The 18845-nt window shown below is 40.2% G+C and overlaps 1 protein-coding gene across 3 annotated transcripts in view; it reads left to right on the top strand.

The window, feature by feature from the left end:
• LOC124595801 overlaps positions 1–18845 on the top strand; it is a 285104-nt gene that overhangs the window by 220834 nt on the left and 45425 nt on the right. For all 3 annotated transcript variants that reach the window (XM_047134690.1, XM_047134691.1, XM_047134692.1), the window contains exon 8: positions 10471–10566. In XM_047134690.1, coding sequence (XP_046990646.1) covers positions 10471–10566 — 96 coding nt within the window. The remainder of the gene's footprint in view (positions 1–10470; positions 10567–18845) is intronic.

Below are 18845 nucleotides of genomic sequence, written 5' to 3'. Positions count from 1 at the left end.
TTCTCAGTGGTGTTGAGGGCGTGAGGGGATCTTTATCAAATTATATATGAATTTTTGGTTGATTTAGCCCCTGTTTTAACTATATGTACTGTAGATTTCTCAGACAGAGAATTGTGTCCATTATTTGAAAGAAAGCTAGGTCACACATGTCTGCAAAGAGGGTAGCAAATGTGATTCACAAACCTACTATCCAGTATCCTTGACATCCAACTCTAGAAGAGTTTCAGAACATATTCTGAGCTCAAAGGGAATGATGTTTCTCAAGCAAAATAACCTCTTCCATGCTAACCAGTGTGAGTTCCAAAAACATCAATGATGATCCAACTTGCACTTTTCTCACATGACGTCATGAATGTCATGGATCAAGCTGGTCAGGTAAATGGAGTAATTTTTGATTTCTGAAAGGCATTTGACTCAATACCACATTTCAGCTTATTATGAAAAGTACACTCATATTGGACATCAAGCAAAATTTTTGACAGAATTGAGGATTTTTTGGTAGGAAGGATGAAATAACTTATCTTGGATTCAGAGTCATCAGCAGATGTAGAAATAACTTCAGTGGTGTCTCAGAGAAGTGTGGAAAGTTTCTTGAATACTTCCATGAGGACCTCAAACCGGAATTTGTTGCACCTACCCACATTGTATGTGTATTGTGGAGCATTGCTTAAGATTTGTAGAGCTTTGTTCGATATGACATACAGGTGGTGCAGATGTGTTTTAGCTGCATAATCCCCAGACTGGTGTAGAATATGTTATCATTGGTCTAATAATTGCCATGTACAAGGCCACTGACACCCTCCTATTCAGTGTAATTTGCTTGTTAAACATTGGATAGAGTTGTCTGAGCCTTGCATGTGCATTGTTGGTAATCTGTTGTATGTGCGCCCCCCCCCCCCCCCAGCCCCCCCCCCCCCCACAAGTGACTTTCTGGTCCAACCAGACACATAAATACTTGAATTTCTCACAGAAATGTTTTTGCTTGTAGTGTGATTTGTCCCTAGTTTCAGTGTTTGTGCAATTGTTTCAGTCTATATGTGAACAGAAATGCGTCACACAAGTGTGATGTTTAGTCTGACATGTCATTTCTCCAGCCACAACTTGACACTTCTGAGTACTGTCTATAGTCATGAATTAGTGTCTGATGGTTTCCAATTGTGTATTAGGATGATGGTGTGATCTGTGTAGATGGCTATCGCCATGATATGTGTCACTAGGATACTGTTAATTTAGAGGTTAAACAATAGGGGCCTTAATATTCTACCTTGAAGTACTCTGACTTGTATGCAATTTTGTCTTGGTCGTTTCTCTTGAATGTCAGTGCTGAAACTTCTGTTTGTGTGACATGAGAGTATGACACATAAGATTCTTATGGAGAAACCATGGTTGTTGAGTTTGAAAATGAGTCCTTTGTGCTGGAAATAGTTGAAAGACTTTTTGATGTCCAGGATCACAGCCCCTGTTGCCATGTTGATGCAGATATGAATTCCATTCAGGCTGGTTAGTAGTAAGATCTCCAATGACGACTTGCAGTGGCAGTCTTGAGTAGCATGCTGATGTCACATATCTGAATGTCTCTTGGTGAGTTGTATAGTGCAATGTGGGCTCCATTGAACTTGATCCTGAGGGCTGTGGCCTCTAGCTTTTTGAGTTCAGGGAGGTCAATGCCCTGTGCTTAGTATCTTTGTGTGTAATACTTGCTATACTTTCTGCTCTGTCACCTAGTCAGTCAGTATGATAGAACAGCATTTTTTTTTAAAACAAGAGATGGAGCCCCTCCATGCCCACGCCGGCATGACGGCCAACCATAACCAGACATATGGAAACATCGCAGCACCCACATCCTGTGACACCTCACTTTAGTGAAAACTAACTCTCTCTTGTGGATTGTGAGGTGTTTGTGTCATACTGTGAGTTGCCGGGCAGGTCTTTTATGACCACTGGTCTTATGTGGCTGTGGGGTGTTATCAGGTTTTTGTGTTGGTGACATGATTCATATCTGTTGACACCTGTGACATATCTATTGTTAGGGGGTGTGTTTTGTGTGTGTCAGTCTCACTGTCTCATTTGTGTGATTGCGTTTGGCTGTCTTGTAGGTGTTGTTGTTGTGGTACTGGGTGTGTTCCCCTTTTGCACAATTTGGAAGTTGGTGGTAATAATATATGCTCTACATCCTCGGTGAAGATCGGATTTTGGAATTTAGTGAGCAGCCCATTTTGTTTGATGTATCACTTTTCCCCCTCCTCTGTGGCTTGAGTTTCCATCATATGAGTGTGTTTGTCTTGTCCTCCTGCATGTTACAGTAGTCCATATTCTCTGTTATGAGCTGTTTCTTGTGTTGAACACAATACAAGTACTGTTTCATGTGTTGGTTGTATGGGTGATGTTGTTGCTGCTAGTGATGTGGCATGTGTGATTTATTGGTGCTGAAGGTCCTCCTGCTCTGCGCCGTGCACAGGACCCCAAAGGAGTCACTACACCTCACTGCTCGTGGATCTGGTTTTGTAATGAATGCTGTTATTGGTGTCATGTTCTTGGTATTTTTGTGCCTCTATGCAATGATCACAATTCAAAGATAAGGGAAATGAGAGCTCGTACTGAGGCATTCAGACAGTCATTTTTCCCTTGCGCGATATGCTAGTGGAACAGAGGGGAGGGAAATACGATTTTGGCGTGAATTATGCCCTCCGCCACACACCACTTGGTGGCTAGCCTCTATGCCTCCTTGTAGGACATGCACCCCCTGTAGTTGGGCATGTGTGAGCCTCCACAGTTGATGCAAATGTGTGCACTGGTTTGCCTTCATTTGTGCTGTTGGACACAGTAGCTGCCATTGCATTTGTGGTAGTGTGGTGCCAAGCCATAGTGTAAGGCTGTATGTCCCAACTTCTGGCAGTAGCGACACTGAAGGGGGACATTTATTGATTCAAATATTTCTGTCTTTACAGTCACATTTACAAGACAATTTACCTTTAAAATGGTCATGAATTTAGCCATATAAGCCAACTCCACAGGGTTTTGCAAGTGATATGCGTGCATGGAACCCCATCATTTGGCTCACACTTTTGTAGTTCCAGCTAAGGTTTAGGAGTTTCTTTTTTATTGTCACATTTGATGTTTGTCTGTCAATAGCATTGCCTGCTTACAGCTGTGTCCAGAGTTGGCTTAAGGTCAGAGCAACACACTTGCTCTTGGGGTACCAAGCTGAGAGGGACACCAGAGACACCATAACTGTAGTATTCCTATATGAGAAGATCACACTTAGTAGCAGCCACTGGGAGCGCTAAGCTCAGAGAGGTACCAGAGCAGCCCAAGTGCAAGATTTGTATACAGAGTAAATCACAATTAGTAGCTAAAACTGACATGTGCAAAAGTTTTTGAGGAAAGAGAAAGGGGAGAGGGGGCATCAAATGCTAAGTCACTTGTGTGCAAAAATGTTCTTGAACCAGCCCTGGCTGTGTCTTTTCTTCAGATGTTCTTTAAGGAAATTCAGTAATTTATTTAATATGCTCTTACTGGCACTCACAGTGCTGTGTGTTCCCTTGATAGTTCAATGTGGTAAGTGAGGGGCTTCTGCCTATTCATGAATGTGTTGCCTAAGTGACTCCAATCGCCTTACTTTATCATGAGTACTGGAAACCCAGTCAGATTTGTTATGGGCTGTACATTGCCTGGAGTAGCTGTGTTCTGTGCTGCCCCTGAATGGTTGAAGTTGTCTCTTGCTGTTTAATCACTACTGCTATGCTAGTCAGGTGTTGGCAATGATATTAAATTGTGAGTTGTTTCTAGGTCTGTGCTAGTGATTTACCTATTGACAGGATACATCGCAGTGTTGTGCAACATTTGTGAATGTGGGCACATTTAGTGCAATCTTTGTTGTCTCTGTCAAATGTAATTGTATTGGGTATCTTGCTCCTGCATTCTTCACCAAGCTCTTGGCATTGGAAAGCAGGATATCAGTGTTAGGTGGGATCACCCATCACTTGTGCCTTGTGGATAGGATATGGACTTCTGGGGGGGATTCACATCACTCCAACATTTGGGGTTTTTCTTTAGGGAGATAGCAATTTGTTTTGGGATATCATAGGTAAATTGTGTTTTTGTCCTACAAGAGTGATAGGCCCTAGTCCTAATGGTGCAAGAGAGAGAAACCTACAGTGTGTGCTGTGATCCGACATGAATAGGTCCCAGACACTGAAGTCCCCTATGAAAGAAAGAGAGGCTCCTGTTGTGCAGTTGCAGCCATCATTGTGGATGCTGTGAGTTGAAGACTCTTCTCCGCTGAATTCTAGAAAAGCATCAGCAGATTTTTGACAATGTTATCTGCTGAGCTCTCAAGGAGCTGCCATAAACTTGCTGCTTTTTGCAGCACTGCTGCTTCTAATACTACCATTCCCTACATCCCATTCAAAAGCCATTATTACATAACTTAATTAGAATAAATGGCATTTTTTCAGATAGTGGAAACAGATTATAAATGTGTAATTATATGTTTTGGGAACAACAGTGTAAATAACAGCTCTGAAATGGCTGCTGCACTGAGTAGAAAAATTGTAATACCTTTTTTTCAATACATTTGTGGTTCCAAACATCATCTTCTTGTTCTATAGAATGTGAGGTTAAGGTCAAGGTTTTTCAGCATAAGTGAAGATACTTATTCACATTTTTATGACATTGTGGTTTATTTCCCATTCACACAAGGGGAATGATGGAAAACATGCATCAGTTTTTCTGCACATTGATAAGAAGAGTCTTATGTAAGTCTGCAGGCTTTCGTGACCATTGCCACTAAAGTTAAAATCCTCTGGGTTGTTAGGCCGCATCGTATTTCTTTCTAAAATAATGAATGTTTTGACCCCTCTGCTGGTATCTTCTTGCCACTATTGCTAGAACACTGTCAGAGACCAGTGTCACATTCTCTTATAAAGGAGAGTTTCCCCGCATTTGTGCTGGAGAAGTGGGAGTATTGGTCAAAATTCTTGTGGCTACCATTGCTGGCCATCATTGCAGGTTAATATTCCCATACTGATGCAGAAGAAGGGGCATTATTGGCTAAACTCTTGTGGATACTAGTAGTGGCCAATCGTCATTGGATAGAAAGCCACTATTCCACACTTACACTGGAGAAGGGTTATTGGTTGAAATTCCTCTGACTGCTATTGGTTGGCCATCATCATTGGCTAGATGCAAAATGAACAGAGCAAGAAGGAGGGAATGTGTACACAAAATATTATTGTCCGCGGGGGTGACTTGCAGCACGTTGTTTATATTGCTCACAAACTGTGGCCACACATTCACTTCCTTGATGGCAGGGAGCCGTGATGCTGGAAGCCTATAGCCATCCTCTCTTTTGAAATTACTTGCATTCTTGGAAATTTCAACCTGCAGACATCTACATAAAATCAGAGAAAGCATCCACTCATGTATAGTAGGCATATGTCTGGTGCATGGAACACATAACAGGAAACAGTGTTCACTAGGTTTTGCACTCTGACTCTGTTTTTCATAGAAAGTACACACAATGACATAGACGCCCAGATACACACTATCAAAGTCACAGTGACACCAGTGTGATTATTGCTTATTGAGAGGTGTTACTTGTGCTGATGGATATGTGGAGGTTGGAATTTACTGACCTGCCTCTGCCTCATAAATTTGATGGATTTTTTGCTTTGCTACTCCTCCTGTTATTGTTGATGATTATGAATGATTATTAAATGTTGTACACAAAATTGCAGAATTTGGCTTGCAGTTCCTCTTCATATTTATCATCTTAGAGTTTACTGTGATGAGTAGCCTTTTTTAAATTGTAGGATGTTTCTGTATGTGCACAGGTCAGTAAGCTACAAAAGCTAGTACACCATTCAATAAATTCACAAATGGCAATAGTTAGCAGAATAACTATACAGGATGAAGACATGTTACTGAATTCACAGATTGATACATATTAATGATATGCTTCAAATGTGAACATTATACATTCACAAATTTGTGCAAAGTGACATTGATTTGTTATGTGGATGCTAATGAACTGCAGACTTTTCCCAAAGAGGTTCACAAATAAAACATTATTAACCACATGATATTACTATGATGATTGCCGAGGTTTTGCTGTCTGGAAGGTGTTTATAAAGACAGGTGTATGGATATTTTGTGACTGTGGTAATTATATTTTAGTTTAATACTAAAAGAGCCATATCTAATAGTGATATCAAGTTATTGCCTCCAGAAATAATTTTGTTTAACTTCATGACAGAAAAGTATTAACGTTCAAGGTACTATTGGATTGATACATTGCACACCTACACAGAGGATCACCTATTTTCATATAAATTTTCCAGATCTATAATTTCTATAATTTGGTAAAGTTTTTACTTAGTGGGTTATTTGGAAAAAACAATTGCTTTATTGATTCAAGAAAATTAGAGTAACGAAAATATAATGTCAAGCAGGCATGCACTACAAATCAGAAACTGACTGTGTGAGGGGTGCACTCAAGGATTCTTTTAGATTAGGCAACTCTCCACTCCAAATAACAAAAGCTGTAGGAGACCCAAAAGTGTGATTGTAAGATCCAAAAGCATGCCTTCCACAGGCAAGAGATTAAAATCATAATAGTTAGCTACTAAAGCATTCACAACAAAGTTCCAGAATTTGAAGCACTCCTTAGAAGCAGTGAAGCTCACATATTACTAGGTACAGAAAACTGGTTGAAACCTGAAATTGATAGCACTGAGATTTCTGAGAAAAATTTAAGTGTACATCAAAATGTTGGGTTAATGGGAAATGGAGGTGGTGTATTCATTGCAGTAGACAAGAAATGTAAATTCAGCAAGTTAGAAAGTGAAGCTGCATGTGAGATTGTTTGGGCAACACTCAGTGGGCAAGACTCAGTGGGCAAAAAAAGGCAATTTTGATCCTTCTGTCACCCACCAGACTCACCTCATGATGTAACCGAAAACTTGAGAGGAAACCTCAGTTTGCTTGTACAGAAGGTCCGCAGTCATACTGTAACCACATATGAAGACTTTAATCATTCAACAGTCAACTGGAAAAATTGCAGTTCTGTTACTTGTGGCTGTTACACGACATCATGTGTAGCATTACTAAATGCCTTCTCTAGCACAAATAGTTTGGAACCCCAATCATGATGGAAATACCTAGAGATAATGAGAGCAATGAAACCTGACCTCTTTGGGGATGTCTGTATCACAACTGCTATCAATGACCAAGAGGAAGGTGTGGAAACAATGATTACCAAAGTACAAAGGGGAATTAAAACAAGTAGAAAGATATATATGTTCAGTAAACCAGATAAAAAATCAGTAGTGTCACATCTCAATGAGGAACATGAAAGTTTCAGCACAGGACAGGAGCATATAGGGGAACTGTGGCTCAAGTTTAAAACAATAGTTGACCATGCACTGGACAGATATATACCTAGTAGAACAGTTCATAATGGTATGGAACCTCCATGGTATACTGTCATTGTAAAGAAACCGCTAAAGAAACTGGGACTCCTGCATAATGGGTGTAAAACAAAGCATATGGGTATAGATGGAGAGATGCTGTATGAAATTCATTTGGCTGTCAATAGGGCAGTGCATGAAGCCCTTAGACGAATTTCATTGAATGATCTTTCACGAAACACAAAGAAATTCTGGTCATATGTAAGGCCTGTTAGTGGTGCCAAAATTAGTGTACAGTTGCTCGTGAATGAGACATGAACTGAAATTGAGGGTAGCGAAACAAAAGCTGTAATGCTTAACCCCATTTTAAAACGTTTCTTTACAAAGGTATAACCCAGGAAAACTGCTCCAATTTGATCCTCATACCACTGAAAATATGAGTGAAACAAGCATTAGTGTCAGTTTTGTTGAGAAACAACTGATTCCATTAAAATTGATAAAAGCTACAGGGTTTGAGGAATCACTATCAGATTCAATACTTTTTTTTTTTTTTTTTTTTTTTTACTATAATCTGTTTTAGATCACTCAGTAGTTGGAAGAAAGCAAAGGTCATCACCTGTTACAAGATGTGATGTACCAAATTACTGTCCAATACCTTTGGCATAGATTTGTTATTCTTATTAGAGCTTATCCTGAGCTCAAAGATAATGAGATATCTTGAACAAAATAACTTTGTCCATGTCGACCAGGATGAATTCTGAAAACTTCAATCATGCATTACCCAACTTGCACTTTTTTCTTGTGGCATACTGAAAGATTTAGATCAAGGCAGTCAGGTAGATGCAGTATTTTTTGATTTTGTACAAAGCATTTGACTCAGTACCACATCTACACTTATTACCTATGGGGTATCAAGCAAGATTTGAGACTGGATTGATGATTTTTTAATAGTGAGGATGCAGCCCTTTATCTTGGATGGAGAGTCATTGTCAGATGTGTAAATAACTTTGTGTGTGCCACAGAGAAGTGTGTTGGGACTCTTGCTGTTCATGTTGTACATTAATGACCTTGTGGACAATATTAATAGTAAACTCAGAAATTTTGCACTTCGTGCTGTTGTCCATAACAAAGTACTGTCTGAAAGAGCTGCATACATATTCAGTCAGATTTTCACAAGATTTCAAAGTGGTGCAATGATTGGCAACTTGCTTTAACTGTTCAGAAATGCAAAACTTTGCACTTCACAAAATGAAAAAAATGTAGTGTTCTATGGCTATAATATCAATGAGCCACAGATGGAGTTGGCCAACTCATACAAATATCTGGATGTAATATGATGTCAGGGTATGACATGGAATAATCACACAGGCTCAGTTGTGGGTAAAGGAGGTGGTAGTCTTCACAGCACACTTGCGAAATGCAATAAGTCTACAAAGGGAATTGCTTACAGATCTCTCACGCGACACATTCTAGAATATTGCTTAGGTGTGTGGGATGCATATCAAATAAGACTAGCATTGAACATAAACAGAACATGAACATTGAACATAAACAGAACGTGAACATTGAACATAAACAGAGAAGAGCAGTACAGATGGCTACAAGTTTGTTTGATCATTGTTAGACTGTCACTGAGATGCTGAAGAAAGTGAACTTGAAGACCCTTGAAGATAGACGTAAACTATCCTGAGAAAGCCTACTCACGAAGTTACAAGAACCAGCTATAACTCATGACTCTTAGGAATATACAACAACCCCTACATATCACAGCTGTAGGGATTGTAGGACAAGATTAGATTAATTACAGCATGCCGTATGTGAATGGAACAGGAAGAAACCATAATAACTGGTACAATGGGACATGGTTTGCACTGTGCATTTCACAGTGGTTTGCAGAGTATATATGTAGATGTAGAAATGACAAAACTTAAATTATGGAATTTTTGTGATTAGTGAGCTTTTGAAAAAGTTAGACTCGTTAGTGTAAAGAAAATTAGGACTGTCCAACAAACTGTCAGTTCCTTCAGATTTACTGATTAGCACATTACTTTTACAGCAGCATGGCATTATAACAACTTCAGAAGTTTCAGATGTTTGTATTCCATTTTGCTGCTTTGTCTGTTGCAGTTTTGTATTTTCCGCTTTTGTCAGTTAGACTCAATATTTTCTGTGTTCTTCAAATATTTCTACTGTATCTTGTGTATCTGCCTATTTGATCCTCTGATGTCTTCACTATTTCATCTCTGACACTACCCATTCATCTCACATTATATTTGTGTCCCCTGTTTACACCAATTGTTGCCTAATTGTGCCTTTGAAACTCTCAATAACATATGCCTCTTTCAGTTTATACAGATTCAACTTCTTTAATATTCCACCTTTCTGTGATTTATTCACTTTTAATATGCAGGTCATAACTAACAAACTATGGTAAGAGTCCACATCTGCCTCCGGGAGTGTTTTTATGTTTAAAACATGGTCTATAAAATCTCTGTCTTATCATTATGTAATCAGTCTGAAACCTTCTGGTGTCTCCTAGCCTGTCATACATATACAACCTTTTTCATAGTTCTGAATGTAATGTATTAATCTACCGACCTGGTAACTGAGAGTAACTGGGTTCAATTTCTCCTTGACCATGTAGATGGTTCTCCTCAAATGTTATATGTGAATGTCGAGATTACGTGTTGAGAGAGGCTGTAGCTGAACTATTTCCACATCCTTGTTTCACTGAGATAGTATTATGCTCTGTTACCAATGCCCTTAACATTACTGCAATATTAAATGACAACCTCCCTCTTACAATCTACTGTGTAGTGTGCAGTTTAGTTCTTTGTTATTGTCTAGAAATTTTACCATTTAAAAATGAAACAAATTAAGATGTTGTTTAAATTCAGGTGTGTTTCTATGGATAAAGTGCTAATATTTATTTATTTACACACTTAAACTGTTGTACAGTTGTAACTTGTTTATTGAATTACAATAAGAATTAATAAATGAGCTTCAGTATTTATTGGAATGTGGTTCTTATTGTTTTGGTAATGAGCAACTTTTCTTGCAGGTCTCACAGCTCTTCCTTTCATTGTGGTTCCATTGTGTTTCTTAATTGTGTTGGCATTGTCATACATATATTGCACCACAAAGCACAGAACAGTGGGTATGTTGCTACTGAATTATATTTTTAGCATTTAATATTTTGTGATGTACCTGAGTTTGTTGCCCTAGACAGTCATGTAAAATGTACAATAGCTTAATAGATTTGTCAGTTACTTGCTATTACATTTGCTGCACTCATATAGGATGACACAACAAATCTGTGTTATATGCAAATGATAGTGAATATGTACATGGTGGATTGTGAACTAGATCAGGTATAATAGCATAATGAGAAAATGTCTCATTATGAAATCAGGACTGTATAACTAATCAAGGCTTTTAATGAATAGGATTTTTGTGCATCAGTTTTTGAGGTTTCCAAAATATGCTCCTATTTAACATGATGTGACTGAAAACCTGCATAAGTGGCATGAGTGGGTATCACTAAGGACTACAGTTTGTTGGAAGGACTATAGGAGGTCTATATTCAGCAGTAGATATCTTGATGATTGCATAAGAAATGGAAAGTATTTAAAAAAAACCCTGAAAGTTAATTTCAGATGTCTTAACAAATGTCTAATCATCCTGTTCCTTCTAGTAAGTATTTCCACATACTCTTTCCTCACTGTTTCTGCAGGCAACATCATCATTTCTTATCTTATCAGTCCATTTAAATTTGATGATACTTTTGTGATACCAACTCTTAAATACTTCTTCATCTCCAGTTTCCCAGTGATCAAGCTGCTGAGCTCCATATAGATGTTCTCAGAAATTTCCTTTTCAAGTTAAGGCTTATGGCCAATATTAGTATACTTCTTTTGGAAAAGAATGTTTCCTTTTCTTGTGATAGTCTGCTTCTTACATCCTGTATCAGTACTAACATGTGATTACTGGGTTGCACTCCAGCAGAATTTAATTGAATTGCTCTAAATTGGTTTTATGATAAAATTTCAAATACCATACTCAGCACTACATTTAAATACTTTAATTGCTTTGCAGAATTATTAATATTCATAACAATACCAGGACCAATCTCAGTTCTTACAAAAGTATAAGATAGGAATCGCAGGTAGACACATACAGAAACCTCTAAATTAGTCTGACAGTGGCTATTCAATGTTAATTATAATGTTAATGTGGATTTCTCACTGTCGTGGTAACTGTAGATTATGGAGGTAGCATCACTTCCATATATGGTTGCCTTATTTAGTTTTCCTGATTTTGGCAGGTGAGAGAACAGCTGGAGTCGCAATATGATTACAGGAATGACTGGAGTGGCCTTGACAATGGTACAACAAAGAGCTTCGTCCTACAGGTTATCTGGCTGGGTTTAGCAAACTGCTGCCTCCTGTCAACTGCATTTGACATTAACAGATGCCATAAATCCTTGTATCTATTCACTTAATATTTGCTGTATAAGTGGTGCTAGATCCTGGTACTCTTCTGTGACAGTCATCGGAATGACACTCAAAAGTATGTCTGTGTGTTTTTGTATGTCCTTTGCTGGTGAATTGCCACATTGTGCTGGTACCATTTAATGAAATCCTCTGTTATGGTGATACTTTCCAAAAGGAGTGCCTGATAGATCTTATCTGCCATACCATTCATTAGGTGTCAAACAATGTCAGTTTCCATCATATTTTGATTTACTTTGTGACTATAACTTTGACACAGAAAGGGGAGAGGAAAAATATGCAGCTATAACACTCTTTGACACAATATCCTTTGTAATAATATTTGTGACGAATAACATAAATGTTTCCAGAATGAAATCTGCCAGGAAGTTTCAACATAAATGTTTCCAATTGTAGATCAAAAAGCTTTCTCCTTAACGATTCTTTATATGCCACAGAGGGGAGAGGGGTTCTTGTGTAGAGGTACATAGCTATTATATACATATCCCCCCCCCCTCCCCCCCCTGCACTTCCGCCTTGAAATTTGTCCCAGATCTGGGTTGCATAATCTGAACAAGAAGAAAATGTTGACAAAACAGATATGTCATTCCACCTGTTCTGTAGAATGTTTTTATTTTGTCTTGGCCCTTGCCAGTATTTGCCAAAAAAATGCCTGATCTACACTCCTGGAAATGGAAAAAAGAACACCATGAATTCATTGTCCCAGGAAGGGAAAACTTTATTGACACATTCCTGGGGTCAGATACATCACATGATCACACTGACAGAACCACAGGCACATAGACACAGGCAACAGAGCATGCACAATGTCGGCACTAGTACAGTGTATATCCACCTTTCGCAGCAATGCAGGCTGCTATTCTCCCATGGAGACGATCGTAGAGATGCTGGATGTAGTCCTGTGGAACGGCTTGCCATGCCATTTCCACCTGGCGCCTCAGTTGGACCAGCGTTCGTGCTGGACGTGCAGACCGCATGAGACGACGCTTCATCCAGTCCCAAACATGCTCAATGGGGGACAGATTCGGAGATCTTGCTGGCCAGGGTAGTTGACTTACACCATCTAGAGCACGTTGGGTGGCACGGGATACATGCAGACGTGCATTGTCCTGTTGGAACAGCAAGTTCCCTTTCCGGTCTAGGAATGGTAGAACGATGGGTTCGATGACGGTTTGGATGTACCATGCACTATTCAGTGTCCCCTCGACAATCACCAGTGGTGTACGGCCAGTGTAGGAGATCGCTCCCCACACCACGATGCCGGGTGTTGGCCCTGTGTGCCTTGGTCGTATGCAGTCCTGATTGTGGCGCTCACCTGCACGGCGCCAAACACGCATACGACCATCATTGGCACCAAGGCAGAAGTGACTCTCATCACTGAAGACGACACGTCTCCATTCGTCCCTCCATTCACTCCTGTTGCGACACCACTGGAGGTGGGCTGCACGATGTTGGGGCGTGAGCGGAAGACGGCCTAACGGTGTGCGGGACCGTAGCCCAGCTTCATGGAGACGGTTGCGAATGGTCCTCGCCGATACCCCAGGAGCAGCAGTGTCCCTAATTTGCTGGGAAGTGGCGGTGCAGTCCCCTACGGCACTGCGTAGGATCCTACGGTCTTGGTGTGCATCCGTGCGTCGCTGCGGTCCGGTCCCAGGTCGACGGGCACGTGCACCTTCCGCCGACCACTGGCGACAACATCGATGTACTGCGGAGACCTCACGCCCCACGTGTTGAGCAATTCGGCGGTACGTCCACCCGGCCTCCCGCATGCCCACTATACGCCCTCGCTCAAAGTCCGTCAACTGCACATACGGTTCACGTCCACGCTGTCGCGGCATGCTACCAGTGTTAAAGACTGCGATGGAGCTCCGTATGCCACGGCAAACTGGCTGACACTGACGGCGGCGGTGCACAAATGCTGCGCAGCTAGCGCCATTCGACGGCCAACACCGCGGTTCCTGGTGTGTCCGCTGTGCCGTGCGTGTGATCATTGCTTGTACAGCACTCTCGCAGTGTCCGGAGCAAGTATGATGGGTCTGACACACCGGTGTCAATGTGTTCTTTTTTCCATTTCCAGGAGTGTATATATCTGATTTACTGATGCTTTTGCATCCATTGAGACCTTGACAATGGAGACTGTATGAGCAATGTACTGGTTTGTATTTGGGGTTTTGCTCATTAACACAATAGCTTTTCGAGCAGCCTTTCAGAGGGAAGGCATTGTCAATTTCAAGGATACCCACCAACCTATGTCATATAGAATCTAAAATCAAGTTTACTTACAAGTATAAGGTCATCAACTTCACATTGAAAGCTTGGTTATTAAGCACAAACAGTAGTACACACCAACTTGAACTACCTGCCTCAGCAAGGAGTGTGCCTATTTATACACGTGTAAAATGTTCTGGCAAATTCCAATATTCTACAAATCTTGTAATGCCCAAAACCTTCCAGATATTAAAAATGTCAAATGTTGGATAACTGAAGGAGGCAGGAATCAATCTCCAGCCAGTGACTGTAATGGGTATTTCACAGTAGGCAACACACATCAAACAGAAATATTACCCTCAATTCATCTGACCAAATATCTTTATCTTATTTCCATTTAACTTCACTGACTCCAACTTCATTTAGATTCAGTTGTTGCATTTCCCTTTACAAATTTTCTGGCTTTCTTACCACAATGGGAGAGCATAGGGAAGGTTCGGTATCAGTGAGTGTGCAGAAAGCAGAAGGTAGTTTTTGTTTGTAGGAAGAGTTGAGAAAAAAATTATGAATACAAACAGATTGTTATATGATCCATGGATTTTCACATGTGGAGAGTGAAATGAGATGACAGAATGACAGCGGATTTGTTCAGTTAACTTTTTTATTCCAGCTCTCAGCTGTAGTATGTCAGAAACAGCTTGGTGGAGATGTGCAGTTGTCTCTCATGCTAAACAATAAATATCCACCATTACTGACACCGCAAAAAGAGGGGCTGAGTGTGGCATCACTCAAATGCTGCTGTCAACAATGCCTCTGGCTGCAACTGTGATGAAAGCACAGCAGCACTGCTGGTGATACTATGGAGGTGAGCAAGCAGCTCCCTGCTATTTTGACTCAGGGTAGGCTGTCCCATCCTGTGATCAAATAGTAGACCCCATACTGCGTTCTGGGATGTTGCTCCGTGTGTCACAGGTTCATGGTGTAGGTTGCGGTACTGAGACGAGAATAATTTAATACATGAATGGCTGAGTACTTACATGCTCCAGACTATCTTAATTTTGGGCTTCAGGCATGTGCACTTAACACATCCATCATGGCCAGTGAGGAAAGGTATCCATCTTTCCACTAGCATATTGCAGTGTTGGCTGTTGCTATACTGCACCCAGCTGGCTCCTTCACAGTACCTATCGGCTGTGTTTTGCATCGCAATGCATAACACTCCTGCCTGCCTGCGACTGACTCTGTTGCAACTCACTTCCACTCTTGCATATTGGTTTGACTGAATATGGTTTATAAGCTACATTGCCCTGGTCCCTTATGTCAATCAAACTACATTATCCTTTATGTTAAAGTTTCTGGTAACTCAACCTTCTGGCCTTGGTTCATCTCTTAAGAAATATTCTGATAGTAGAATTCTGTAACCCTATCACTTAATTTTACATATTTCTACAGCACCCCTTGACCTGCTCCTTAACTCAAATACCATGGAACTTATTTCATTACTAGGCTTCTTGCACAATAACTTCTAGTTCTCTATTCCAAACTTACAAGATATTATTCTTAATAATACACTGTGTGTGTTCATCTTCCTTCTGCTACTATGCTCAGCAGAACAGGTGCCACTGAGGTGGTTGGTATGTCTTTCAATACTGATTTTCCTGGTATAAATTATGGTGGGCAGATGGAAAGTATGCCCCATTATCTCACATGCTGTTCCATTTAATAACAGACTGCTCCTGTTTAATTCTAGTCTCTTTGCAGACATAAGCTTCTCCCGCTAGAAACAACTTGCCACTACTACAATCTTGTCAAAAGTAGCGTACAACTAATGGGCCTTGACCTGCTGAAAGTGAAATTCTGGCTTAATCACTTCTTTATTACATTCTCTTACCTCCTTTTGTCTCATTAGCAATTTCACTGTGCAGGAATCCTGCCCCTCTCTTATTTCCATATTCAGCAAACTATTGTTTGTCCTTGGTAGCATTTTTTGTAACTTTGCTCCTTTCATTTCTACATATCTTCCCTTGTCATTTACAATTAATAATAGTCATTGTTTCTACTCTTAGATATTTCTTCAATGTGCTCCACTTAACAGGATATGCATGAACTATGTAGCACTTGTGACATGCTTGTTTCCCTACTACTGGTTTAGAAATGGAAATGGAAATTTTCACTCCATCACTTCTCACTGATACTGTGGCTACCTTAAAATAAAAAGATAAATTTTTGTGCTCAGGTTCTAAAACAAACTCCAACTCTGGCAGTAGATCTTTCTGTGCTTTCCTTAGACCATCTAAATAGCCTGTTGGATAGCCTCCTGTTGTTACTTTCCCTCATGCTTTCTAAACTCTATCTTCTACAGACTGCAACCATTTTGTCATTACTACTTTCCTATCTAAGACTTCTGCTTCAGGTTGTAGTGCCCTGATATTCTGATTAACTGCTTGTTCTGTAGCTCTGGTACACTGCATTACTTCTGCAGTCAGTTTTTGTAGTAGTCGCATGTTATTTAATATGTCCTTCTCTAAATTTGCAATCTGCGTAATGTGCCAATCACTCATGGCTTTGTTCCCTTTTGCCCACAAGTTAACGTCTTCTATGGTGTCGTTCACCTTTCGAATGTCTTCCTCATTAGCAGTGCCAAATATTGTTTTCATAAACCTCCGGCGTTGATCCAAACTCTCTTCCTTTGCATATGTGTAATAACCTCCAGTACCTAGGTCATCTCACTCTTTAATTTCTCATTTGCCCCATGTATTCTCTCACATACCCTGGCAGTTGCTTTGAATATGCCATTCCTTTCCATTCCCTGTTGGAATTTGTCGAATGCATCTTCCAATCTTCTCACCTCATTATGCATCTGATATGCATTGAATACCACGTGTATCACCCAGGGATGACTGGTGGCCACTACATCTTCCTGCAATGCTTCCACCCTGCTGGAGATCAGTAGCCCTCTATGAATCACATCATCTCGCCTTCTCTGCAACTCACCTAAGGACAGGAATACCTATTACTTTCCTCCCCTGTAAATTCATTGCTGCTCTGCAGCTGCTTATATGAGGGCTCTTCAGAAAGTAGGGAACATTTTGGAACTAAAAAAAAAACCAAGTACAAGAAATACATTTTATTATATACATCTGACTGACATACTACTTTTCCACATAGTCACCAAACACATTGAGGCAATTATCATAGTGGTGGACAAGATTTGAAATACCTTCATCATAAAATTCTGCTGCCTGAGAGTTCAGCCAGTGAGTCATGCCCTCCTAGCTTTTGAGTGACAACTTCAAACAACAAAGTCCGTGAAACTTGTGGAAAAGAAAGCGAAAGTTCCGTTATTGTGAAGCAAATCGCTTCATCAACTTTTGTGACAAGATTGTCAGTCACAATTCTCAGGCATCCACTCTTCTCTTCATCATGAACATTGGTTCAGCCGTTTTTAAACCGAATGCACCATTTATGGATGGAACATTTGCTAATTACATTGTTTCCGTACACTTCGCACAGTTCACGATAAATTTCTTTAGGTTTTAGGTTTTTTGCCAACAAAAATCCTATCACAGACTGCACCTCACAATGAACACTTCAAATTCAAATATAAAAAAAAAACAGACATGCAGAGATGTTCCCTCTGTCATGGATGGATACCGACCGAACTGCTGAGCATGCACATACCAAAATATACGCGATCGGTGCACATCTAGCGGCATCAGATGGAAACGTTCCCTACTTTCTGAATAGCCCTCATACTAATTACACTAAATCAATACCTAACCCCCCAAAAAATATTAAATGACTATTTTCTAGGTCTTAATCCATATGTGTTCCTCATTACCATTTCATTCACAACTCCTTGTTCATCTTTAAATACCTTTCTCCTCACTCTCCCTTTCTGTTCTGCATTACTATCTCTGGAATAACTCCCAGACTTCCTTGAAAAGGTTTCAACCACCCTACATGCAAATTGTTGTTCTTGTCAGCAATTGAATCTTGACATTTATGGGAACATAGTCTTTGCCACATGTAGAGGCAATGTAGTCTCTGCCACTTGGTATGACCCCCAATACTTTGCAAAAAACTTCTTTGCCTTTCTCTTTGGCGTATATGAAGTTGATAGCATCACCCACTGACCAACCTTATGTTGGGGCATTCTTGCCGTATGACCTACTGCTTCTTTCTGTTTCTCCAGTGCTTATGTATTTGCTTTCTGTACTCTCTTCCAAATTTCCGTAATCACTCTGGCAAATTCCTTAACAGTCTCTCCAGTCTCCCCTTTCTTCACTTTCAATATGTTGAATGGTGGTGGCATTTTATGACCATATACTACTTCATAAGGTATTTTTTGCTGTTTTGAGTTGTAGGCGGAGACCACATATCTTCAAGTAGTCATTCCAATTGGTGTGATGAGAGTCAGTGTAATATTCAAGCATATTCCCGATTGTACTAGGCACTCTTTTGTTCTTCCATTGGCTTGTGGATGGAGAGGACTCATCAACAACTTCTTCACATTCAGTAGCTTACACAATTTCTTGAATAGATCTGACATGGAAGTTTGTTCCCTGGTCCATTATTATTGTTTCAGGCACTCCAAATTTCAACATCCAATTATTCACTAGTTCTTGTTCCACTGTTGCTGCCTGCTAGTTTGGCATCATGACCATCTCTATGTTTCTCAAAAATGATCTATGATTGTGAGTACATACTTATTCCG

This window comes from Schistocerca americana, chromosome 2 (assembly GCF_021461395.2).
Source record: "Schistocerca americana isolate TAMUIC-IGC-003095 chromosome 2, iqSchAmer2.1, whole genome shotgun sequence".
Classification (NCBI taxonomy): domain Eukaryota; kingdom Metazoa; phylum Arthropoda; class Insecta; order Orthoptera; family Acrididae; genus Schistocerca; species Schistocerca americana.
The sequence above is the reverse complement of the archived record's forward strand: the minus strand, read 5'-3'. Positions and strand labels throughout refer to the sequence as shown.